General features: G+C 48.1%; 1 protein-coding gene across 2 annotated transcripts in view; it reads left to right on the forward strand.

Annotated features, from left to right (window-relative positions):
* The window catches only part of USP24 (ubiquitin specific peptidase 24), a 1,409,949-nt gene that overhangs the window by 469,267 nt on the left and 913,430 nt on the right, over positions 1–27,252 (forward strand). The window contains exons 29-30 of one of the 2 annotated variants that reach the window (XM_069232604.1): positions 103–196; positions 11,068–11,226. In XM_069232604.1, coding sequence (XP_069088705.1) covers positions 103–196; positions 11,068–11,226 — 253 coding nt within the window. The remainder of the gene's footprint in view (positions 1–102; positions 197–11,067; positions 11,227–27,252) is intronic. The other variant, XM_069232603.1, reaches the window with a different exon arrangement.

Below are 27,252 nucleotides of genomic sequence, written 5' to 3' on the forward strand. Positions count from 1 at the left end.
ATTCAATAAGGGACACCAAGAAATAATATTCTAACACTAAATGTTTAAAACCTGCATGATTGTATTTATTTACTTGTAAATACATTTTTTCTTTCTTTTTAGGATTACAGTTCGCGTACGGAAGCTTCTGTTGTTGGTTCCAACTGATCCAGCTGTTCAGGAAGCACTTGATCAACTCGATTCTCTTGGACGAAAGGTCATAAATGTGGCTTTATTCACAATTTTAAATGTAATAGTCTTATGATAACCTGTTTTTACCATCGCAGCAGCTTCATCATATTTCATAGTTTCTACTGTACCTGCTTTTGATTGGGAGGATAGAAGTGATGTGCCATCCATACTAGTAGACATTGCTGGAAAGTAGCCTCTTTTTACCCCCACGTTAGAATGGTTACCCCCACGTTTTGCCTGATGTCAGTGTGTTTTGGCTGTGTTCATTGGAATCCTGATAAACAGGACCCCAGTGATTGGTCTCTCTCCCTTTGAACTACGTTGCTTGGACCACAAACACCCAACACTTGGCATACTGGTGCTCCCTTGTAAGTCCCTGGTATATGATACCCAGGGCATTGGGGTCCCCCATGGGCTGCAACACGTGTATATATGCCACCCATGGGGAGCCTATGCAAAGTGTATCTGCAGGCCTGTCATTGCAGCCTGCGTGAAAGGGTGCATGCACCCTTTTCACTACAGGTCTCTGCACCATTCTGTCACTCCTATGGTAGGCCCTCCTAGCCCTGAGGGCAGGGTGCAGGTACCTGTGTGTGAGGGCACTCCTGCACGAGTGGAGGTGCCCCCACAAACTCCAGCTACATTTTCATGGACTTCGTGAGTGCGCAAAGCCATTTTACACGTGTACTGGACATAGCTGTGTCCAGCTACATAATGGTAACTCCGAACCTCGCCATGTTTGGTATCAAACATGTTGGAATCATAGCCCAATACTGTTGCAAGTATTGGAAGTATGATTCCATGCACTCTGGGGGCTCCTTAAAGGACCCCCAGCATTGCTCCTACCAGCTTTCTGAGGTTTTCTGGGTAGCCGAAGCTGCTGCCACCCCTCAGACAGCTCTCTGCCCTCCTGCTGCTTGATCAAGGCCAGGAAGGCAGAAGAAAGACTTTCATTTGGGAGAGGCGGGGGTAGCACCATCTCCCTTTGGAAATAAGTGTTACATATTTTGGGAGGGGGTACCCTCCCCAAGCCACTGGTATGCTTTGAAGGGCACATTTGGTGCCCTCCTTGCATAAACCAGTCTGCACCGGTTCAGGAACCTCCAGTCCCTGCGCTGACTCGCAATTGGACACTGAGAAGGGTAGTGAATACTTCCCTGTCCATCACCACCCCAGGGGTGGTGCCCAGTGATCCTCCAGAGGGTCACTTGCTTCTGCCATCTTGAATCCAAGATGGGCGGAGGCCTCTGGGAGCATCTGAATGGCCAGGTCAGGCAGGTGACATCAGAGCACCCTCCTGATATGTAGTCACCTTGCTAGGTGACCAATCCCTCTTTCAGGGCTATTTAGGGTCTCCTTCTTGTGTGGGTCTTTAGATTTGTCAAGCAAGACTCAGGCAGGATTCCTTTGCATTTTTTACTTCAACTTCTGGGCCTGCAACTAGACCCTCCAACAACCAACAATCTGCATTCATGACGAAGACTCTGCTTGCAACATTGTTACCATGGCTCCTTCCAGCTTCTGCAGCATTTCTCCGGCTGTGCATCCTCTGAGGGCGACAAGTCTTCAATCTCCCTTGGAGTGAAGGAGTCACTCCCCTGCATCGGCAGGCACCAACTACAATGACTGGTTGCGTGGATCTCCTCTCCTGAGCTGCGTGGATCCTGCATCATGGGTGGTGGTCTGGCGTGGTCCCCTTGGTCCTCTCTACCAGCTGTCCAACTTTGGTAAAGGTATGCCCTTGCCATCCCACGCAGGACAGTACCCCATACACAGTGTCTCTTGCAGCTACCAAAGCCTGTTGGCATCTCCTTCAAGGGATCTTCAGGTTCCATGAAACCGCAGCCCCAACACTCTTCCCTGCGACGCACAACTCTGTGTGCTTCTCCTGCGTCGTAGGGCCCTTGTTCAGTTGTGCTGCATGGGCTCCTATGCGACTCCTGGGTCCTCTTCCAGTGGGTCCTCTGTGGGGGCTGCCTTTTCTTCTGTGGACTCTGCATTTCTGAGGGTCCCCTGGGACTCAATCACCCCACCCTCCTCTTGGGTTGAGTCCTCATGGATCTTGCTGGCCCCTTGCAACTCCACTTTTCTTCTACCACAACTCTTGCCTTTGCCAAGGCTTGTTGGTGGATTTTCCACGCCACAGACAGACTGTAATCTTTGATCCGGCATGGGATGTCGACTGCATCCTCCAGGACTGCATTGCTGACAGTCTTCGTCTTTCCGTTTACCAACTCCTGCAATCACAGACAGGTGGGTAGTGGCTCCTGCCACCATCAGACACTTCTCAGAGTTCTGGACATGGTCCCCTTCTTTTTCAGTTCTTCCTCTTCAGGAATCCACTGCTAGTTTCATGCAATCTTGTATGGGTGGTGCATTATTCTTCTTTTTAGTCCTTTTGCTGGTTTGGGGAAAAACCAGTAACTTAGTCCTTTCTTTCTGGTCGCTGGGAATACTGTTGTACTTACCTTTGGGGTTTCCTAGTTCCCCCAGCTCCCCTCTACAGGTTCCACTTAACTGGGTGGGGGTCCTGCATTCGCATTTCATTTTCTTAGTATATGGTTTGTGCACCCCCTAGGGTCACTATTGTCTATTGCTATTACACTGTTTTCTATTGTTATGTATATCTATTTCTGATTACTAGTGTACATTTTTTGTGTGTTTACTTACCTCCTGTTGGAGGGTTGCCTATCTAGTGCTTTTGGTAGCTGTGTCACTAAAATAAAGTACCTTTATTTTTCTAACACTGAATGTTTTCTTTTGTGTGTGTGAGTGCTGTGTGACCACAGTGGTATTGCATGAGCTTTTCATGTCTCCTAGATAAGTCTTGGCTGCTCATCCACAGCTGCCTATAGAGAGGCTCGCTTCTAGACACTCCCTACACTACACTAATAGGGGATACCTGGACCTGGTATCACCTGACATTAAATGTTAAGGGTGCTTCGTATGGAGAAACAAAAGGGCACATTTACTAAGATTTTAAGCAGAAAACTATTGAAAGTTGCTTGAAAAGGAGAGAGCACACAGCACCATATTTAAAAGATATGGCAGTGTTGCTCTCTCCTCTGAAATAGGAAGTGTACCTCCTCTGCTAGTATGTGGAGAAAACATTCGGAGAGACTTAACCCCACAAAGCACTTGCCTTTTTATTACTCCTCTTTGAGTCAAACTGTATCAGGATACTCTGTAGCAGTACCTCTGTGAGCAGGCATGTGCCGGCGGGGACTTTGCGTCGGCATCATTCTGTGCTGGATGAGACATTCGAGGGCCTATATAGGCACCACTTATGTGTGCTGATATCTGTTTCTTTCTTACTGTACCTACAGCCATGGATCCGGAGCTACCCCTTGTCTCATTAGGCAATAACTAAAACATCAAAACACTCAAGTATGCAAGGAAATCTGTCACCTCCTAAATCTACAGGATTCAAACCCTGTGGTGAATGCTGCAAACAAATGCCTGACCCACATATGATTTGCCTGTGGTGCCTAGGAGCAGATCACAACTCCAAGGCCTGCAGTGATTGTACCTTGATGTACTCCCCAAGGCCATTCAAGACTAAGAAGCAAAGCTCTTTGTGGTAACTGTAGGAAGCTGGCTCTTTATATGCTATATCAAAATGAGATATAGTGTGCAAAGAGTCCAGGGGTTCCCCAAGAGGCTTAACAGAGGCAATAATTGATAATACTAATGCTCTCTTTGTGGTGGTGTGGTCGAGCAGTTAGGCTTATTAAAGGGTAGTGTTAAGCATTTGTTGTACACACAGAGGCAATAAGAGAAACGCACACTCAGTGACTAAACTCCAGGTCAATAGGTTTTTATTTAGAAAAATATTTTTAATTTATTTTTAGAACCACAATATTCAATTAGCAGGTAAGTACATTAAATGAAAGGTACTTTGCATAGTTATAATCAGGACTTTGAATGGAATCAACAATCTACAAAGTTTTTCTTAAAATGGCAAAAAGCTATTTTAAAAGTGGCCACAACAATTTTCAACAGTTCCTGGGGAAAGAAAGTACATTACAGTTTTGGAGGGAAGTAATCGACTTACAGGTTCAGCCTCCGGTGCATAGGTAGCCCACAGTTGGGGGTTCAAGATAACCCCAAACACCCGCTACCAACAAGACAGGGCAGGATAGGTGCAGAGGTCAAAAAGGAGCTAAAATAAGGTGGGCCCCTATAGAGACAGGGGTACTCCAGTTCTGGTCTGCTTGCAGGTAAGTACCCATGTTGTCGGAGGGCAGACCACGGGGGTTTAGAGGAGCACTGGGGGGGCCCCAAGTAGGCACCAAACATGCACTCTCCGTGGCACGGGGCGGCCAGGTTCAGAGTGGCTTTGGACTTTCGCTTCTGGAGTGAGGTGGGAGTCTCTTGGAAGGGGTGTCCTTTTCTTCTTGTTGGACAGGTCCGCTGTCCACAGGAGTTTCTTGGTCCTCGGTGATGCAGGTAGTCCCCTGGAGGCTTTTCAGGGGTTGCTGGTCATGTAACACGCATTGCTTTTCTTTTGCAGGTTCTGTGAAGCAGGAGATGGGCCGGAAGGGCTGGGGCCGAGTCAGTTGTTGTCTCTTTTTCTCCTCTGCTGGGTTTTCAGCTCAGCATTCCTTATTCTTTTCTTGAGGTCGTCAGGAATCTAAATCTCTTCGTTCAGGGAGCCCTTAAATACAAGATTTAGGGGCGTTTTTAGGGTTAGAGGCAGTAGCCAATGGCTAATGTCCCTGAGGGTGGCTACACCCTCCTTGTGCCCACTCCCTTTTGGGGAGGAGGGCACAGTCCTTTCCCTATTGGTCCTAATCCTCCAAAGCAGGATGGAGGATTTCTCAAGGAGGGAGTCACCTCAGCTCTGGGCACCTCAGGGTGGTCCTGGCTGAGGGGGTGACTTCTCCTGAGGGTAGGCATCTCCACTAGCTGGAGTGCCGTGGGGCACTGTAACACGAGGCCTGAGCCTTTGAAGCTCACCTCCAGGTGTTACTGTTCCTGCTGGGGGAGGTGTGAAGCACCTCCACCGAGGACAGGCTTTGTTTCTGACCACAGAGTGCACAAAGGCACTCACCTCATGTGGTCAGAAACTCGTCTGAAAGTGGCAGGCTGGCACAGACCAGTCAGTCTTAAACTAGCAGTTGGGCTAACATACAGGGGGCATCTCTAAGATGCCCTCTGTGTGCATTTTTCAATAAATCCCATACTGGCTGTGGGTTTATTTTTCTGAGAAGTTTGATACCAAACTTCCCAGTATTCAGTGAAACCATCATGGTGCTTGGAGTTCGTAATGACAAACTCCCAGACCATATTCGTAATATGGCTACACTGCACTTACAATGTCTCAGAATGGATTTAGACACTGTAGGGGCATATTGGTCATGCAGCTATGCCCCATCTGTGGTATAGTACACCCTGCCTTAGGGCTGTAAGGCCTGCTAGAGGGGTTAGTTACCTATACCACATGTAGTGGTTTGAGGGCATGGACCCCTGAGAGGAGTGCCATGCCGACTTAGCCTTTTTCTCCCCTCCAGCACACCCAAGCTGCAAGGCAGTGTGCATGTGCTAAGTGTGGGGTCCCCAGGGTGGCATAATACATGCTGCAGCCCTTAGAGACCTTCCCTGGCCACAGGCCATTGGTACCATGGGTACCTTTTACAAGGGTCTTAACTGTGGGCCAGAGCTGTGCCAATTGTGGGAACAAGAGTGCAGTTTTAGGGAAAGAACACTGGTGATGGGGCATGGTTAGCAGGGTCCCAGCACACTTTCAATCAAAGTTGGCATCAACACTAGTTTAAAAAATAAAGGGTGGGTAACCATGCCAACAGTGGCATTTTCCTACAGTAATGCACTGCAGGAGTCCGCACCAAGCTCAGTTGAGATCTTAAAATAGGTTCTAGTCTCACTCCAGAGGTTGCTCCTGTGACAGTCTTTACATTCTAAATCGATGGGCATATCCAAGTAGAAGTGCAGGAAGTCCATGCAGGACTTCATGTCCCGCCACTCTGTCTCCCAAGCAGGCACGAGGCCCTCATTGTGCCTTAAGGGCACTCTCCCTTAGTCATTCCACTATGAAGTTGATTCCAATCCTGGTTCTGCAGTGGCTGAAATTTCTAGGGCTGCCTGTTATACTGCTGGAAATGGAGGACTTCTACGAAGCCATTCTCTAACTTTTTAGCACGTTTTCATCTTCCTTTGACCAGACTGTGGCTCCAGGGAGCTGAGAAGTCACCAAACTGGATTTCTGCCAGTTGGTTCGCCCTCAGTGTCAGCTTTGCCCTCTGAATCCACTCAGGGCTCCAGTACTCTGATTTTGGTACCAGTCCTGTCTTCGGTTCCACAGCACACACCAGAATGCGATATGCCAGCGCCATTGATTCTGGATGACGACGCCCACCTGATGCCAACACAGCACTACCCTGACTTCGACCCAGGCTGTGTGCTCCATTTTCTTATAGTCTTATTACTGCAGTTTCCTCACCTTAGAATATTTCCTAGCCATCAGACTGGATCTGGAAAATCTTGGCGGTATCTTTGCATGCCAGTAGGTGATGTTGGTGGCTCTGCATCGATGTGGTCATGTCGAAAGGGACTTAAGTGGTGCCCATATAGGCGACACCCAAGCACTCTGACATCAGTTCCTTTTTTTCTGCGCCAATAGCGCAGATCCGCAGAGCTACCTCGGTCGTTTTCTAATCACATTTTCAACCTTTTGGTTTACTCTTTTTAGCTATTGCTCCCAGTGTGAAATGTCAGACAGATGTCTGTTTCTGATCCGTATTTGACCTGTCTTTGGTCCCTGGGGTCGGACCACAACTCCTGGACCAGAGCATCAGAAGGCAATTTGAAGTGAGCCATTAAGCATCTAGTGGCGTGGCACAAGCGGGGATGGTCAGAGTCAGTCTGGTGATCAGTTGTTTTACAAATCGAAGTCATGTAACTCCAAGACGCACTAGAATAAGTTGAAGTGTTCTTAAGCTTCCCTCTCCTGACCTCATGTTTCTAGGCCCCACATGTGCACTATTTCTGCAGAGCCAGAGGGTGGGTATGCTCTGCATCTCCCTGGAACCAGAGTGACCCCTGTCTAACTTAGAGAGTTCTGTCAGGCTATGCACTCTGTCTTTGGACCACTGATTCCCTCTGCCGCATTTTCGGAACCCATGGAGCCAAGAGGTGCCCCAGCTGGGATGCAGCCGGTGTATCAGCTCCAGATGCCAACTGGGCCCTCTAGATCTTCTTCCTGATCTGGACTTGTTGCACACAGTGGCAGACATTCATGCCAGAGCATGTCCTGCCAGCACCATTGTCTTGCCCTACTCCGAGTTGGCACTGCCTCAGTGCCATTTTACATCGACCAAGGCCCGACTGGGCCATGCCATCTATCTGGTTCAGACACACTGCTTCTGCCTTTTAACAGACCTATTGCAAACTTTGAGTTTGGGGGTGACGGTGATGACGGCTACCAGTTCCATGACTGGTCTGATGAACTGGTCCAGTCCTACCATAAGGACAACTGGTATGAGGAGCTGGGAGATATCAATTGACTGGACACCGTTCCAGACTCTGGCCTAGTGTCACCTCTGGGACCTGCTACAGAGGAAAGCGCAACCTTGGCCATGGTGGTGAGGAGGTCAGCGGAGGGCCTCAACCTGTAGCTTTCCTCTATCCAGGTCAAAACCAATGTCTTGAGAGGTGCTTTAACCGGAGCTGTCCTTTACAGAGTTCCTGCGTCCCTTTAATGAATCCCTCATGGCTATCCCCTGGAAGTTTGGGCCAAGCCCTGCACAGGTGTTCCAGTGTGTAGGATCATTGGCCATCGCCACCGCCCTGCTCCTGAGGACTCACCTTTCCTCACCCATCACCTGACCCCTGTGAGCCTGGTGGAGCAGACCCCTGCTACCAAAATCAATACCAACACATTCCCTACCAATCCTGCGAACGGGGAATCCTAGTCTGGACACCTTCTGGAATAGAACTTTCTCTTCCATCAGACTTGCATTGCAGTCGGTGAATACTGCATGACTCTTGGGCTGGTACACACACCTTTTGTGAGATGTTCAAGTGCTGACCGTGATCTTGGAGGAGGCCTCAGCCATAATGAACCAGGCCAGGCTTCCACAGTGGTACTTCACCACCACACCTGGATGAGAGCAGCTCGCTTCTTGCGGGACGTACAGTAGTCTGTGATGGACATGCCCTTCACTGGCTCTCACCTGTTTGGTGATCAGGCAGATACAGGGCTCAAGGGCTTTAGGGTAGTTGCGTCACTGCCAAGCCATTGGAATCCTCCCTAGCTCTGTGCCATCCACACCTCCTTTTGCCCGTTTGTGGCTATGGTAGGGCTCTCAGCTGTGTCCGCAATACCAGCGATGCCCCCAAGGCCATCAGACTTCCCAGCTCTTTTGTGGCCCTAGATGCAGCTCCCACAAGGGAGATGGGACTCAAAGCCCACATATTGTCCAATCCCCTGCCCCTCTGGCTCTTGCAACGTCTAAGCCCCTTGACCTCGAAACGGCACAGTCATTCTGTTGGCAGCAGGTTCAGTCTGGCACCACTTACCACAGGCAACCAACAGCAGTCACAGGGGTGCTTCAAATTGTCCAACAATGTTACACCCTTCCATTTCTAGAAACCCCTCCAACTTTTCCACCTGTCTCAGATTGACTGACAGAGAACCACCTCTCTTTGCCACGTCCAGAGGTGGAGGCTATTTTGTCCAAAGGTGCCATCGAGAAGGGCACATGCATCCGGAGTAGGTCATGGTTGCTTTTCATGCTACTTTCTGGTGCCAAAAATGGACGGAAAGCTCTACTTTTCTCCAAAACTGTGGCCCCCCTAATGCCTTCTGGTGGCAGAAGAGATTCATAATGCTTTCACTGGCCCAGATCTTGTCTGCCTTGGATCCAGCATCTGAATGGTCGTGTTGGACCTCCAGGACGTGCATTTCCATTTTCCCCATCCTGCAGGTTAACAGACATTACCTGCGTCTCACAGTAGGCCATACGCATTTTTAGTTTTCTGTTCTCCTTTGTGGTCTTAAGAGTGCTCTCAGGTGATCATGAAAATTATGGTGATGGTAGCAGCATATCTTCCGAGGTCAGAGATTCCTGTTTTCCCCTACCTTGGCTTTGGAGACGGGTTCTCCCCAGGTAGTCACCCCACCTCCAGACTACAGCGAGACGGACATCCTGGGGGTTTACTATCAATGTGCCGAAGCCACATCTGAATCCTTCACAGATGCGCGCTCCCCATTACCACGCCCATTCTAGACAATGTGCGGTTTCATGCCTATCCCCTGGTAAGGAGAGTCCTCTTGGGGAGACATTAGGACTATGATCCTGATGTTTCAACATCTGTCCTAAATCTTAGTGAGAATGACTCTGAGGCTGCTGAGACTGATGGCCCCCTGCATCCTGCTGGGCAGGTATACCAGATGACACATGTTGGCTCTGCAGTGGGATCTGAAGTCCCAGTGGATGCAGCACCAAGGGGGCGGGGGTGATCTTTCCACTCTGGTCCATATTTCGGAGGAGACTGAGAAAGATCTGCAATGGTGGCTACAGAACTGTGATTGGGTCAGTGGCAAAGCCCTCTCTGTGCTACACTGAGAGCTTACAATGATGAATGATGCCTTGCTTTTGGGTTGTAGAGGCCACTAGGAAGAGTTGGAAATAAGAGGCGAGCGACTGGTTTCTGGCAGACACCTGGCTCCACATCAGTGTTCTGGAATTAAGAGCCATCTACTTGGCTTTGAAAGCCTCAAAGAGAAGCTGCTACAGGTTTTCACGGACAACACCTCTGCTAGGTGGTACTACAAAACTCAGGGTTAGGTGGAATTGTTGATTCTGTGCAAAACTATATTTATCCACAGATTCCTCACCGACACTCCCATCCTCCCTGTTCTGTGAATTGGATTCTCTTCACAATCTAGGAATCTGCACACTGGTCATAACCAAATCGAATTTGGCTTTATATCTTTAAGCGTATAAGTCAACTGACGTCAGCACACATGAGTGCGCGTGCACGTTACATCTGGCATGGGTGACGATGGGAAGTCACAGGCACCACTTCTCGATGTGCAGAGGTACTGCTTCAAAGTCTTCCTGTTTCACTCTGATGCATGGGTAGTATTGTAAAGTGAGAGATCTACGACTATCAGAAAAGGCATTACCAAAGGTAAGTAGCATGTTATTCTATACATAAGTGAGGAAATACTGTAAAAGTAGGGTCAGAGTGATGTGCTCATTGCTGTCACAACAGACCGGTATCAAGTTTCCAGCCTCAGGAGCTCTGACATGTCATTTGCTTCATTTGGCCCCAGGAATGTTCGTCCCCCCTTGTTTTCACTGCAGCTTGGACAAGGCTATAGCAAAGGGATTCGTTTACATTGCTCTCAGACAGCTCCTTGCAGAGAAAAGGCTGAGCTCAGAATTGCTGGAACATGGAGCTGAGGCAGACCTATGGCACTACGATACTGCTGTAATTGCTGACTGTGGTGAGAAGGAAACAGTGCATTTCCCTGGTCTACTTTGATTTGAAATAAAATAGTGGTCGGAAGGCAGGAACATTCTGATACATGTGTTTTATTGACTGAAAAAAAGCATTGGACTTGTATTTGTAAATCCTCTGATTTGGTGAAGTTTCATCATGAGTAGTATGCAAAAGAAAAGAAAATCCAAAAAAGCATTTTACCAAAGGTAAGTAACTTCTTTTTAAGTTTTGTTTTAAACTTATGTGCCAATGAGGTTTTTCTGCCTGATGAGGATTAGGCTTACTTAAAGCATGTCAAACTATAAAACACCTCTTGAGCACTCCGGGTACTATGTTCCGTTGTTTTGTTTTTGTGTCACTTTAATAAATTCTCCAGTGATATACCTTTGTGCTTAATCCGGGATTGCCTCTGTTTAATCCAACTAGAAGACGCTTCTGTCAGAATCTCAAGGATCTCAGTCTTCAAAATCCCCATCTCTGTCTTCAAAACAGCAACACCAACCAAGTGCCAGTTCTATCTTAGAAAGTCTTTTCCGTTCTTCAGCTCCAGGAATGTCAACTTTCCGAGTGCTGTATAACCTGGAGGTAGGAACCACGGTGTATGCCTGAAAAATGGAATGAGAATGTGAAATTGTTGATCACAAATGCTCCAGGTTATAAGATTGCACACTAGAAAGCGTTGTGTGTGATAATAATAGAAATATTGTGTGACAGAAATATAAGATTTCCTCTGATGTGGCATAATAACCCAAAAAACATAACAACGCAAGTACCCAGAGTAAAACACCCAAATCAAAAGAAACCTTCACATCATGAAAAGTAACTTTATATATATATATTTTTAGGATTTTTTTTTAACCTTTAACTGATGAATCTAGCAACAACCTGGGTCCGTTTTAAACAATGCAGTGCACTCTCCTAGTTTGTGCGAGGTACCCCTTTCAAAAGATGTGCCCTGCCCCAAGAAGGAAGACTGCACTGTATTAAATTGAATGCACTGCTCCCAGGGCTGCCATGAACTCACGCTACCCTGGGGTCAGGGCATGCAAGTGAAAGACAGAGCGGCTTTGAAGCAGCCAGTCTTTTTCACTATGCAGGCAGAAACCCACTTGCACTTTAAAGAGGGATGAAAGTACCTCTTGCAGGCAGGTGCAGTGAGTACCTTCACCCACCTGAAAGGGGATGAATGTCTTTCACCCCCCTCCAGAGGGCTGCCATCAGGGGGGGAACACCAACAGTGCACCACCTTTTTGTGGTTCACTGTCGGTGTGCCTTCTGATTGCTTCTTTGCCTTAGCGCCAGCGTCTGTAATTGGGCACGAGCACAAAGAGATTCCCCCAGTTGCATGGGGCCATGCCTCCATGCAAATGAGGGAACCCCCTCTGATGATAGTGCTGGTGCTATATGTGCACCAGTGCTATCTGTGTTACAGAAGGGGCCGCACAAGCGTTAGCAGCCCCTTCTGTAATACTAAAGTGTCCCGGGGGCACACAAAGCGTTGGCCCCTGGGACACTTTGTATAATACAGCCCTACTATTCTTACAGAGTTCTAAACTTAACCGCGTTCCTTAAATAATGACCTTCACGTTGTGCTTTGAACATGTTAAAGACTTGATTGTTATTTCTAGACATTGTGTTCCTGAATATCTTGTAAAATAGATTACAGTGGTGGAAGGTGCCTCAAAGAAAGATAACTGTTTTGTGAGGCTCAGATCTATTGTTTGCTTTCTTTTTAGGATGTCTCTGTGTCCTGGATACTTTGTGTCTTTGATAACTGATGGTGGACCACTGATTAGAAATGTGTTTAAGTAGTTTCACTTTTGGCCCACTACTTCACAGTTTTGACTTAACTACTTGGCTATTTTGTTCTTAGTCATGCTTTTTGTCTAGATGAAGAAGCTAAACATTTGAAGAACATTTGGCTATTGAGCTGTGAACAAGGTGTACTTGGATTGTTCCACCTTCATCCCTTTCTATTATGAAACATTGTGTAATTTGTGTGATTGTTTTTTTTGTATGTAGTTATTGATATCGCATAAAGTTCCCTTTTACTTTAGTACTAATTTACTGTAAGGAAACAGGCTTTTGCAGTTTTACCCCCACTCTTTGCCCCCATGTTGACTACTAGATACTGGAGTAATGACTATGAAATGCCAAGAACCCTACTAAACAGGTCACAGTGCGTGTGCTCCAACCGTTAAAATGGTGCATGTTTAATCAGCTTGTCTTCAATTGACATAGCCTAACTTACCCATAAGGCACCCAGGGCCTTTACGTTAGAGTGTCCCCCATGGGGGACTGAAGCACTTGTTGAGCCACCCTGATTGGGACAAGGTAAAACATGGCTCCCAGTCTGCCACTGGAGACTGGAAGGGCAGTTTTAAACTGCTAACTCGACTTTGCCATTTATGGTAATAGCATAGCCCAAACCTCCCTTTTCAATATGCGTAAGTCACCCTTAACATAGGCCTAACGAGACATAAGGCAGGGTGCTGAATGTTGAAAAGTGAATCATTAACTTAACAAGTTCCAGCTACAAAGACCTTAAATTATAATTTGTAATGTGGAAAGGCTAGTAGCTCCATTGGCAAGTGCAGAGTTACTGGCTTTCAGCCCTGCTAACTTCTGAATGGGGCTACTAAAGTTGGTCCTGTAAGGTACCAAAGAATTAGTGTATGAAATATGATTTAATGGTTAAATCGAATTTAATGCCACTGGTGAACAAAGTGCAACTTCAGAAGTTTTCATTTTAGTTGCTCAGGATTTCCAATACCCATTTACTGTTGTACTTGGGAGTCTATTCTGCGTACATCATTTCTGCCCTCCTAGGGAGATGTGCCTACTCCCATGAAGGACAATAATAGAGGCTTGCCACTGAGGAGGTGTTACCTCCCCAGGCGAGAAGCCACACTGGTGTTAGCCCGAAAATCGAGCTTCAGAGGTTGATGGGCAAATGAGGAACACTTGGGAGAGGAGCTGCCCCATTGTTTATGTAGACTGGCTGCACTAGGTGCAGGGAAGTATAAACCAATTAGTAAACTGGTTTTCCATGCTCATGTAGCCCACTAGGTAACCACACCTCTGGGTTGTACAAGGGAGATCTGGATGCTGAGAGAAGGGCTCTGCCATCTTATGAATTAGCAGAATGGTGCCTCCTGGAATAGCCAGATGCCACACCTCCCAGAAAGTGGTCATCAGGAGGGAGGGGGACCTAGTAGCCCATTAGCTATCAGCTACATCCTACCCTAAGGGCATTTTATCACCATAAGTAGGGCACAGCTGGCACCCAGAATTCAGATCCCGACTGGACTGAAAGGGGGACAGAGGAGTGAGTGCCCTACTGCACTGTGAAACCAGCAAAGAGAGGCTGCACCAGCGTGGACTTGCACCTTGTGAACCTGGTGTCTAGCGAAGGACTGTACCTGGTGTGTTCCTCTTGAAGAGAAGTCATCTCCAGAGCCGAACCAATGCCATGAGACTCCAAAGGTCAGCGAGATGGCTTTCTGTTCACAGCACAGAGACATAACAGCTGAGAGTCCTGCTGAGGCAAATTGCTAGCCCACAGTCTTTAACTTGACACCAACCGCTGGCGTAGAGCACCAAGGACCAGAACCTGACCCACAGTTATACCCGAATTCCCCAAGTGCAGGAAACCATTAGTGATAGTGCTTTGGTGCCTAGATAATCAAAGCTCTCCAGGGCTAGCTGTGGGGAGCAGCTCGGGCTTTTTAAGGAGGAGTGTAAATCACTTAAAATACCACAGTAGTCGGTCAGTGATGTGCACACAAGAAAAAAAACACACCACGATTTACAAGAATAAAGTATTCTTTATTAGAACACTAGTACTATCCTAACGTTGGTACTTCTCCATTTGGATATATCTACAAACAACATATATACTTAGAAACAAACAGTAAAAGCATATAAATACATGGAGCCCTATCTGGGGGCCACAGTGGTGTAAGAATGGCGGCGCCTAACCAAGTTAAGTGTGTTAGAATCCCAGGGCTGGGGGAGTAAGGAATTACCAGAGGTAAGTATCAGAAATCCCACAGGCACCTGGGTGCAGAGTTGTCATCGAGGCGGGTATCCTAAAGACTAACACAGGACTATAGTGGTTGGAATTTTCAGGATTCAGGGCCCTTCCCTGAGGACCCTGGAGGAAACTAGTTGGCACACGGAAGGTTGGATAGTACCACCAACCGTGGATACCAATGTCAGTGGCGTGCCTACACCATGGAGCCTAGGTGCATGGTGGTGAACTGATGTTGAAAACCTTCATTGGAGTCAATGGGAGCCTCACTTGTCCAGCTGCTGTCACAAACCTGTGGACCAGGTCGGTGGAACCCAAAGCTGGATTCTGGACGAGAAGAACCTGAAAAAGAAGAGGACAGTGTCCAGACCACTCAGAGATATCCGGGCGGTGCAGGTCAGCAATGCCCACCCTCCTAGAGTTGAAGTTCCTGCAGGTCGGTGAAGGAAGAAGTCCAGCTGCGGAATTCAGGGGATGCAGGAAGATCCTTGAAGTCGTACACGAGCTGCCCTATGTCCGTTGCTGGATTGCAGGAGGGGCAGTGGCCAGCAGGAACACTAACAAGCATTGACAAACACAAGAGAATCGGCAGGTTTTTGGGGACCAGCAAGATCCAATAGACTCGACCCTTGGAAGAGCAGCTCCACCAGTCGGTCATTGTCATCTTAAGGTGCCTGCGGATGCAGGAGAGTGACTCCTTCACTCCAAGGGAGATGCCTTCCTCCTTCTTGATGCAAACAAAGTCCTTGTGACCGTAGAGGATGCACAGCCATGGATGTTACAAAAATCTTGCAGGAGCTGGAGAAACAATGTTGCAGTGAGGGCCTTCCCAACTAGATACAGTCTTTTTTCAGTTCCTAAGGCAGACAGCAGTGGTTCCGGAGGCCAGGAGCAGAAGATGTGTTGCAGAGAATTCCCTGTAGAGTCTTGCTCGATGAATCTGTGCCCCTCCCCCCCCCCCCCCCCCCCCACTCAAGGGAGTCCTTAAGTAGCCCTACAAGGGGGTTGGACACTATCTGCAGTGGCCCACCTATCAGAGGGGGTTCAGGGACATCACCCACCTCGTCTAACCAGTCAGATGCTCCCAGGGACCTCTGCACATCTTATTTTCAAGATGGCAGATTCAAGTAGCCATCTGGCAGAGCACTGTGAACCTTCCTAGGAGAGGAGATGGTCGGGATGGTGGTTACTCCCCAGTCCTTTGTGTGGTTTCGCGCCAAAGCAGGAACCCGGAATTGCTGTACTGGTGCAAATCAGTTTATGCAAGGAGGCACCACATGTCCCCTTTGAAAGCGCTGGGAGGCCATCTCACCCCAGCCCAGGGACCCCTAGCTCTAAAGGAGTGGAGGTCACACCTCCCTGCTACTGAAACCCTTAGCTCTGCCTTCCCCTGCTCGAGTTAGGCTCAGCAGCAGGAGGGCAGAACAGTGTCTGAGGTAGGCAGCAGCATGTGCTGGCATGCAGACCCTGCAAGGCTGTACAGGCAGATCTGGGGGATCCGCTAAGGAACCCCCAGAGAAAATGGTATCATGCTACTAACACTGGAATCAGTATAATTGCATGATACCTAAAATGTCTAGGTTTGATGAAGCCATTATGTAGTTGGACGACTTGTGTTTGGTCAGTCTACACTACTTATTTAAAAATGACTTCCCTGCACTTGCAAAGCCCAGGGAATGGAGTCAGGGGTTTGGAGGGGCACCTCACAGTCAGGGCCATGCACCCTGCTCTTGGACTGAAGGGCCTACCATAGGGTGACTCGCAGTGTCCAAGTGCAGTGACTGCGAAATAAGGCAAGCCTAGTTTCTAAGGTGAAAGGTGTATGCACCATTTCATGCAGGCTGCAAAGGCCAGTTTGCATGGGCTTCCATGGGTGGCACAATACTTGCTGCAGCCCATGGGAGACCCCTGGAGTACCAATACCCTGGGTCCCTAAGTAGCATGTACTACGGACTTAAATGGGTGCAGAAGTATGCCAATTTGGGGGTGTTAAAGTTACCATGTAACCTAATTGAGAGGAGAGAGCAAGAGACACAGGGGCCCTGATTAGCAGGATTCCATTGTAGTACAGTCTAAACACACTGACCCCAGGCAAAAAGTGGGGGTAACTATGTTAGAAAGATGCTCCTTTCCTGACACCCCAGATATTGGGCAACCGGTAGTCCCATGGCAACTGGGATTCTGTCACCACCAAGAGGACATCTAAGAACGTCGACCCAATGGCTAGGACCGCCTCACCACTTTTGTGGGCCGAGAAGTAGTCGCCGCAAGACTTCATCGAATGCATTGCATCTTCATCATCCTTCATCCCTTGCATCAAGACCACTTATAGAAAAAAACACTGCAATGGATAAAAGAGCCTGGAACAGACTGAGGATTGCTTCATCTAATGAGCTAGTTTGAGTCGGTTTTCTCTCACCATGAAGACTGAAAGATAACTGGATAGCGGGGCAAGTTTGAGGAAGTTGCTTTTTGTATTTTCTAGCCCATTGAATATATAAGGATGACTTGCTAGGTGCATTATGTGCTACCTTCAGTACAGTAAGATCTACCAACTGATGGATTTTTCAAAATGCGATCCGGCCGCCTTGGAGCAGTCGTATCCACACTGACAAAATATTGAAAAAAAACAGAATGTGGATAAACTCGATGATCCGTTTGATTGTTACACAAAAGCTCCAGATGCAAATGAACGTATCACTAGTTATCCTGCAAATACTACTCAGGAAATTAGACTTTAATTTACATGCCTAATACATCTTTTCTGAAATCTATAAACACATTTTTTGGGCGAAATTCAAACTACTCATTTGATAAATCAACAAGAGGAGATAAAAACTGATTTACAAAATATCCAGCACATTGTTTATTCAACTGGTCCAGCTGGCCTGGATGGAGTGCCTTCTAACAGGGTCTTACCAATGAAAGAAGCTCCTTGCTAATGCAGATCAATCTTTACTACGAGTGCCAAAGGAGGTAGATCAGGGCCCACTTAGGCCCCCTAGTGTGTTAGTCCACACAATCTTTGTAGAGGATTCAGTTTCCTTCTTAAAATCTAAGCCCTCTCACGTAAGAGAATCTGGAACAGTAGTAAAACCTACAGTTTGGAACTCTTTTCGTGGGTCACTTCACACTACATTGAGTGCCCTAAATTTACAGTCTGACAAACTACATCTGCAGGTCAACATTATTCGGAACTTAGCAGCTCACATACCAGGAGTTGATGTTGATGAATTCATCCACCGGGCAAAGATAAAATCACACTAAGCAAGAAAGAACTTTATGTGCTTACCAATAATTAACAGATTATCTCTGCCAGATATTTTAAAATCACTGGTGAAAGAGGTAAATGTACTAACCTTTTGTAATAAAGATGAAACCAAGTCTATATTCCCCCAGCCTATCAAATCTAACATACTCTCTCGGCTAAATGAAAATATAAAAAGGTAATTTTTTTAAGTTAAGGCTAAACATTCTAAATATCCTTTTGATGTACAAAACCTTTGCTCTGAACTAATTGAGGCACAACATGGTGCAGAAATGCAGTTACTCTCATAAATCTTAATTAAGACATTCTTGTAAACCAATGAGTAAGAGAAAGATTTGAAGTAAATACATAAAATGCAAGTTACTCCACACAGGTAAGTAAGGAACTTTGAATTAAAGCAGTAGTACACACCGTATAGGGTAAAATGGCAGTAAGCTATTTTTAAAGTGGACACAGTACAAAAATCACCAGTTCCTGGGGGAGGTAAGTATGGTTAAGTTTCTGAGGTAAGTAAAGCACTTACAAGTTCAGTTTCCTGGGCATAGGCAGCCCACCTTTGGGGGTTCAAGGCAACCCCAGAGTCACTGCACCAGCAACAAAGGGCCGGTCAGGTGCAGAAGTCAAAGGAGGGCCAAAAACACATAGGTACCTATGGGGAACAGGGGTGCTGTAGGTCCAGTCTGCCAACAGGTAAGTACCTGCTTCTTCGGAGGGCAGACCAGGTTTTTTTTGTAGATCACTAAATGGGGGGGGGACAAATAGGCACACAAAACACACCCTGAGCGGCACAGGGGCGGCCGGGTGCAGTGCGATTAGCAGGCGTCGGGTTTTCTGTAGAAATCAATGGAGGGACCTGGGGTTCACTCTAGGGATGCGGGCAGAGGGGGGCTTCTCGGGACAGCCACCGACTGGGCTAGGAAGAGGGCCGCCTGCTGGTCACTCCTGCATTGGAGGTTGGTTCCTTTTGGTCCTGGGGGCTGTGGGTGCTTTGTTCCAAGCAGTCGCAGTCAGCGGGAGCCTCTGGATCCTCTCTGCAGGTGTCGCTGTAGGGGTGCAGGAGGGGGTCGTCTCAGGTTACTCACGAGGTCGCAGTCGCCTGGGAGTCATCTCTGCAGTGTTGGTTCTCTGGAGCTCGAGCCAGCGGCATCGGGTGCAGAGTGTGGAGTCTCACGGTTCTGGCGGGAAGAGTGAGTTCTTTAAAAGTTGCTTCTTTGTTGCAAAGATGTTGCTGTTGGTGAACAGTGCCGCTGTTCTCTGGAGTTTCTTGGTCCTTCGGTTTCAGGGCAGTCCTCAGAGATCGCTGGTCCCTGTCGGATGCGTCGCTGTGCAGGTTCTTTGAGTCTGGAGACAGGTCGGAAGGGCTGGGGCCAAGACAGTTGGTGTCTCCGTCATCTCTGCAGGGTTTTCAGGTCAGCAGTCCTCCTTTGTGTAGGTTGCAGGAATCTGATTTCCTGGGTTCTGGGTCGCCCATAAATACAAAATTTAGGGGTGTGTTTAGGTCAGGAGGACAGTAGCCAATGGCTACTGTCCTGGAGGGTGGCTACACCCTCTTTGTGCTTCCTCCCTGAGGGGAGGGGGGGGGGGGCACATCCCTAATCCTATTTGGGGAATCCTCCAAACTCAAGATGGAGGATTTCTAAAGGCAGGGGTCACCTTAGCTCAGGACACTTTAGGGGCTGTCCTGACTGGTGGGTGACTCCTCATTGTTTTTCTTATTGTCCTCTCCTGCCTTGCCACCAAAAGTGGGGGCAGTGGCCGGAGAGGGGGGCATCTCCACTAGCTGGGATGCCCTGGGGTGATGTAACAAAAGACATAAGGCTGGCTGCCAGGTGTTACAGTTCCTGCAGGGGGAGGTGAGAAGCACCTCTACCCAGTACAGGCTTTCTTTCTGGCCAGAAACTGGTCTGGTTGTGGCAGGCTGGCAGAAACTGGTCAGCCTAGTACTAGCAGTCGGACTGGTATTCAAGGGGCATCTCGAAGATGCCCTCTGGGTGCATTTTACAATAAATCCCACACTGGCATCAGTGTGTATTTATTGTGCTCGGAAGTTTGATACCAAACTTCCCAGATTTCAGTGAAGCCATTATGGAACTGTGGAGTTCGTGTATGACAGACTCCCAGACCATATACTCTTTATGGCCACCCTGCACTGGTCTTTGCTTAGACACTGTAGGGGCATATTGCTCATGCACATATGTCCTCACCTGTGGTATAGTGCACCCTCCCTTAGGGCTGTAAGGCCTGCTAGAGGGGTGACTTACCTATACCACAGGCATGTGGGGTGGGCATGGCACTCTGTTGGGAGTTTTCTTTTTCTCCCCACCAGCACACACAAGCTGTGAGGCAGTGTGCATGTGCTGAGTGAGGGGTCCCCAGGGTGGCATAAGACATGCAGCAGCCCTTAGAGGCCTTCCCTGGCCACAGGACCTTTGGTACCAGGGGTATCATTTACAAGGGACTTATCTGTGTGTCAGGGCTGTGCCAATTGTGGGAACAAAGGTGTAGTTTAGGGAAAGAACACTGGTGCTGGGGCCTGGTTAGCAGGGTCCCAGCACACTTTCAATCATAACTGGCATCAACTTAAGGCAAAAAGTTAGGTGGTAACCATGCCAAGGAAGGCATTTCCTCACAGCTTCCCTGGTCACAAACTATGAATGAGAATCGACAAAGACATAACGGGCATATCTGTTCATGCACCTATGTCCTCACATGTAATATAATACACCCTGCCTTTGGTCGTAAGGCCTACTAGTGGGGTGACTTACATATAATGCATGCATTGTTAGGGACATGGCACACAGGGTTTGTGCCATTTAATGTTTTCAATTTTGAAAGCATCTTGTCACATAGCCTGGAAGTCTAAATAGTGTTGGTCCTACATAGGGTCCGTCAGAATCGCACAAGATGTGTTGCAGCTCTGGGGGGCCCTCTTCAGTCCCCATGTCTTAGGTACCAGGGGTAGAAATTTATAGGGTCTTACAAGGGGCTGAAGGGCCCGGTCACTTGGGGATCAAGTGACCAGGTGTTTTGTTTTACTGAAGGAAAACTGGCACTCCGGATGTGATTAGCAGGAACCCAGTGCACTTCAGTCGGAGTTGCATCTAAAAAACAGGGAAAAAGTGGGGGATACTGCAACCGGAACCCAGCGCCCTACACTAGCTATGAGTTTTAATGCTTTATTTTCAATTCAGCAATCTTAAGTGAAACATCTGAGCCCTGTGTAGAAGTCTGTAATACAAAAACAGGAGCAAGTTACTTTTATAAGCTGGATGTAATTCCATAAATTTAAGGCCCCTATGCATTCCAGTAAAAGGCAGCGTTGCTCTTATAACTGCAACTACACAACTTTCCAACAAGGCGAAGTGATTTCTCCATGATAAACATTAAAAATATATATTTTCTGAGTAAATGGTCTCACTCACTCTTGACCAATGGAAAAGGTACTTAATGGACTGCGGAACCGGCAAAGATAGGTTGCACCTGCGTGGACTGCACCTGCTGAACCTGATGACCAGCAGAGGAAAAGGGGCCGTCTCTGGAGCCCAGCCGAGGCAAGAGACTACATGGGTCAGTTGGCTGACCTCCTAAGCACAGCAAAGGGTCACAACAGCTTGCTGGGGTGAGTTGGTAGCCCATAATCTTAAAGCTACAATTTCACATTTTCATGCCGCACTAGAGACAAGGACCTGACACTTGCAGTTGCACCCGAGTCTGCTGGACCGGGGAGTGTTGTTGGAGTGCAGCTTTGTCACCCAGAAGAGAATTTATTGCCCAGAAAATAATTTGGCTGTAACCGCAGTACAACTCAACTTGTAACCCAGTGGCTATGGACTTCTGCCTGGTCAGACAACCTAAGACACAGTCAGAAGAGTTTCACCGGTAAACAAGGCAAAGAAGAAGCAGCTGACCTTGAGCCAGCCACTGTGGCCTGCCCGCTGACCTCAAAGGATCCTGCACAAGTAGCCAACTCCAGCCTTCAAGAAATTCTCAAGTCTACTGCGTGCAGCAGACTTGCCCTGCAACAAGAAACTCCAACGAAAAGTCCCTGTACCTGCTGGAACCCTGGAAACCCGACACCAGAAGTGACCAGTGCACAAGACCCGAGGTCTAGCCAACCAACATTGCCAACGTGGATCCCCAGCTGCCCATTGACTGAGTCCAGGGTGGTCTCACCCATTTTGGACTCTCCTGAGAAGCCTGCAGCCTCTACACACAGACCTCCTCTCTCACTGGCTTGTGGAGAGAGAAAATCCTACAGCTACAGTAACCACTGCACCCGTGACCCATGACTCCAGCTGAGGTGAGTCATCGTTGCCAGCGAAGTCCCCCAACTTCTAGGAGCGCAAGTCCATCCTGGTTCCACCACGGACGGGCTCCCCTCGATGCCTGCTGCCCCTACATACAGGCCCCCCTGACAGCTTGTGCTCCCCAATGTGAAATCCCGATGCCTAAAGACACCTCTGCATCTGTTGGCCCTGGGCACAGGAGAATGGTGCACCTATATCCTGCCACAAATCCCAGAGCATCCCAAGTCTATTACCTTCCTGCTGGTTGTCCCTGACTGGCTTCCCAGCCAGAGCCTCCAGCCTGTCTTCACATGCCTATACTCCAGTAGGAATCCTTTGAGCACTCAACGCCTTACTGCACCTCTGCACCCGGCTGCCCCAGTGCCTCCCATTGTGACCTGTTGGTGTGATTCTGATCAGTGCCCGGTACTCCCTGTAATTGGCCTTGTAAGTCGTTGTTAACCCTGTGTTGGCTGAACATTGTTTTCCTCAATAGAATAACATTGAGGAAGCTCTGAAAATTGCATGGCTGTTTTTGAAACTGCAAAGTATTTATGCTTTAAAGTCTACTTACCTGATTACCAAGTTCTTGAGTTTGAAACATATAGAAAAATAATTGTCATTTTTCTAAATTGGTCTTGAATGTATTCTTTTAGTGTGTCTCATTTATTGCCTCTATGAGTACAGCAAATGCTTAGCAATACCCTCTTGTAAGCCTTATTGCTCGTCCACACTACCACAAATAGAGCATTAATCCTATTACTTTTGTCTCTGCAATGCTAATTGGGTCTGTCTACACAGTGCACTTAATTTTAATGCACTATATAGAGAGCTGACTTCCTACATGCGGCTGCGTGGGCAGCTCGGCACACGTTTGCAAAACACTACTGCCTGAACAGTCAGGTCCGTAGGTACGGTCAGTTTGCTGTCAGGTCCTACAGCACTTTCTAGAATGATCTAAGTTTGCAGACCCACCTCCGTGGATTATGTTGCTTGAGTGTCTGTTCTTAGATACGGAATTTGCAACTAGCTGTCTCTATCAGATGGGCAATTTACTTACCTTCAGTAACACATTATCTTATAGAGAGAATATCTAGTTGCAGATTCCTTACCAATCCACCCATCCTCCTTTGCTCTGCAAACTAATTTCCAGGTACTTCCATTTAAGGGCCCTAGTTTTGGCGCACCAGTAGTCAGCGGTCTTCATGGCTCTATGCTTCTGGCCTGGAAAGTTGTCAAAAGAAACTGACCTCAGCATGCCGGGGTGGCACCTATATAGGAATCACAATGTCATATCTGGTGTGGACGACGACTAGCGCGGAGCTGATCAACGCCATCTAATGGCACTCAGGGGTACTGCTAGAGAAAAATCTCCGGATCCAGACTGACGCTTGGGGAAAGCAAGGAATCTGCAACTAGATATTGTCTCTACCAGATAAGGCGTTAACAAAGGAAAGGAATTTGTCCATCAGATTTCAAAAGTGTCTTGTTCATTTTGTCTTCAGTTATTTTGGTGCTGTTTAAATGCTTAACACCTGTTCTTTTGTGTAAGCTGGACTTCATAGAGCCACAGCTACCCACGATTGAGCTAGGAGTACGGACCCCACCGACTCCAGGATGGACAGCTTGCCTGGAAGATTCGGGACGTGACAGTCCCCACTCTGCGATGGCGGTAGCAAATTACCGTACTCCTTAACCTGCCATACGCACCACAGACTTGCACATTACTCTGATTGTGGCTTAGCCCAGCACCAGTGAAGTGTCTTTTGACATGGTCACCCCCCACTTTTTGCCTGTTTTGACAAAGTGCACTGGGTCTCTGCTAAACAGGTCCCCAGTACCAGATCCCTTTCCCCAAAACTGCACTGTAATTTTTCCCTATTGGCAAACCTTTAGCCGTCACTGCGAGTCCCTACTGAATGGTACCCCGGTACTGAGGGCATGGGGTACTAAAGGAAGGCCTCTGGGGGCTGCAAAACAAATTGTGCCAACCTCAGGGACCCGCTCACTAAATGCAAACAGTGCTGCTTTTGCAGGCTGCGTGTCTTGGTGCAGAACTAAAATGAAAACACGACATGGCACACAGCCTGTATGCCCTGTCCCCTTTACACTGCATGCAATATATGTAAGTCACCCCTCTAGCAGGCCTTTCAGCCCTAAAGGCAGGGTGCATTATTGTATATGTGTGGTCCTACCTGCATGAGCAGATATGCCCCTGATATGTCTTTGTCAAGTCGCAGACATAGTAAGTGAACAGGGAAGCCATTTTAAGTACATGTTCTACGAGTTCCACAGCTGCATGATGACTTTACTGAAGATAAGGATCTTTGGTATCAAACACCTTGTATTAATAAACCCTCACCAATTCCAGTGCTGGATTTATTAATACATGCACTCCGAGGGTGTCCCCTTAAAACCTACAAGCTCCTAGCTAAGGCACTGACTGGTCAAAACCAGTGCAGCCACCATAGACAGTATCCTGACCCCTTGAGGTGAGAGCAGTGCTCTCGAGGGCCGAGAACAAAGGCCTGCTCTGGACAGAAGTGTGACCTCCTCTCCCAGGTAGGATATTTTAGTGCAGGGAGCTTCAAAGGCCTTGCCGCCTCTCCAAATGGTAGAGAAGGCCAACACCCAATTCCTTACCCCACTTTTGGTGGCAGGACTAGCGGTAAAATGAGTTAAATTAGGAGGCGTGCCCACTTCATGCCAGTCCCACCCCTAAGGTGGGCGAGCTGAAGTGGACACTACTTTTTAAGTTCCTCCATCTCCTTTGGAAGTAATTAGGCCAATAGGTTAGGGCTATGCCCACTTCCTAAAGGAAGTGGTGATAAGAAGGGTGTAGTCATTGTAAAGATGAGTAGCCCATTGGCTACCACCTGACACTTCTGTAACGCCCCTGAATTCAGTATTTCGGTGGCACCCCTGAACCCTAGACCTCAGATTGCTGCAGACCTAACAAGCGCCAGACACCACAGAGTTGCACCAGCAGAGTAGACTGAATACACCTATAGGAAGCTGGCCTGGTGTGTGGCGAGTACCTATGGTATTATCACCTTATACCAGGTCCAGGTATCCCCTATTAGTGAGGTGTAGTCAGTGTCTAGCCAAGACTTAACTAGGAGACATGCAAAGCTTATGCGATACCACTGTAGTTACACAGCACTCACACACATGAAAGAACCACAATGTTACAAAAATAAAGGTACTTTATTTTAGTGACACACATACTAAATTACTATATTGGCTATACCCCAACGGTAAACACACTATTATATGTACAGTAGCAGTCAGAAATTAGTATAGAATGCAATAGGAAACAGTGAAAGCAATAGCAAGTACTGAAGGCCTGAGGGGGGTACCAAACCATATACTAAGAAAGTGGAATGCAAAGGTCAGGGACCCACTCAAGGAAGTGGAATCAGTAGAGGGGAGCTGGAGGTACTAGGAAACCCACAAGGTAAGTACCAGAGTGCCCCCCAGCGACCAGGAGAAAAGAGGTAAGTACTTGGTTTTCCCTAAGCCCATCAAAAGGACTTTGCAAGAGGATATTACAAGACCCAGACAAGACTGCAAGAAACCAAATGTGGATCTTGGAAGAGGAAGAGCTGGAAAAGAAGAGGACCAAGTCCAGTTCACGTTAGAGTGTCCGTGGTGGCAGGATCTACTTTCCACCAGTCTGTGGATGCAGGACCAAATGGACGAAGACAGTCAGCAGTGCAGCCCTAGAGCAGCTGAAGAGTTCCTGAAGTGATGCAGTCGATGTCTCACGCTGGAAGAAGGATTGTAGTCGGTCAGTGGTGTGGAAAAACAATCCCTGGCAAAGGCAAATGTCGTTGGAGAATAAATACGGGACTACCGGGGACCAGCAAGGTCTAGGAGGAATCATCCCATGGAGGGGAATCCTGGGTGACCCTCTGCAGTGAGGAGAGTAATAAGAAGAGGAGGCAGCCCCTACAGGCGACCCTCAGGCAGCAAGCACAGGAGTCACAGAGAGGCCCACACAGCACACTAAGAAAGGAGCTGCAGGAGAAGCACACAGAGCTGTGCCCCGCAGGGAAGAGTGCTGGGGGCTGGGGCTACATGGAGCCCGAAAATCCCTTGGGGGAGATGTCAACAAGCCTTAGTAGTTGCAAGAGATGCAGTGCATGGGGGGACTGCCCTGCGTGGAGAAGCAAAGACTTACCCTCTCCAAAGTTGGACAGCTGGCCCAGAGGATGAAGGGGACCACTCCAGACCACCACCCATGATGCAGGATTCATGCAGCTCTGGAGGAGAGGAGATACGCGTGACCAGTCATCTTTGCAGTTGATGCCTGCGGATGCAGGGGAGTGACTCCACTTCAAGAGAGATTCCTTCTTGCAGACTGAAGACTTTCCACCCTCAGAGGATGCACAGCCAGGGAAATGTTGCAGTTGCTAGAAGGAGCCAGAGAAACAATGTTGCAGAGCAGAGTCGTCGCTGTAGCTACAGATTGTAGGTTCCTATGAAGTCCAGTTGCAGTTCCAGAGTCTTGCACGTCGAATCAAGGACCCATCCAAGAGGGAGAGCCTAAATAACCCTGGAAGGGGGATTGGTGACCACCTATCAGGAGGGGGCTGTGACGTCACCTGCCTGGCCTGGCCACTCTGATGCTCCCAGAGGCCTCTGTCCACCTTGGAGTCAAGATGGCAGAATCAAGTGGCCACCTGGGGAGCTCTGGGCACCACCCCTGGGGTGGTGGACAAGGGAGTGGTTACTCCCCTTTCCATTGTCCAGTTTCGAGCCAGAGCAGGGACTTACGGTCCCTGAAACGGTGCAGGCTGGTTTATGCAAGGAGGGCACCACATGTACCCCTCCCAAGCCATGTAACACATATTTCCAAAGGGAGAGGGGGTTGTCTGGTTCTCCCAAAGGAAATCCTTTGGTTCGATGGCATCTGTCGCTGTAGATACACATGTTCTGCATAGCTCCCCATCTGGTGTTGGGTCGGAGTGTTACAAGTTGTTTTTCTTCGAAGAAGTCTTTCGAGTCACGGGACCGAGTGA

The sequence above is a fragment of the Pleurodeles waltl genome, chromosome 4_2, assembly GCF_031143425.1.
Source record: "Pleurodeles waltl isolate 20211129_DDA chromosome 4_2, aPleWal1.hap1.20221129, whole genome shotgun sequence".
NCBI lineage: Eukaryota > Metazoa > Chordata > Amphibia > Caudata > Salamandridae > Pleurodeles > Pleurodeles waltl.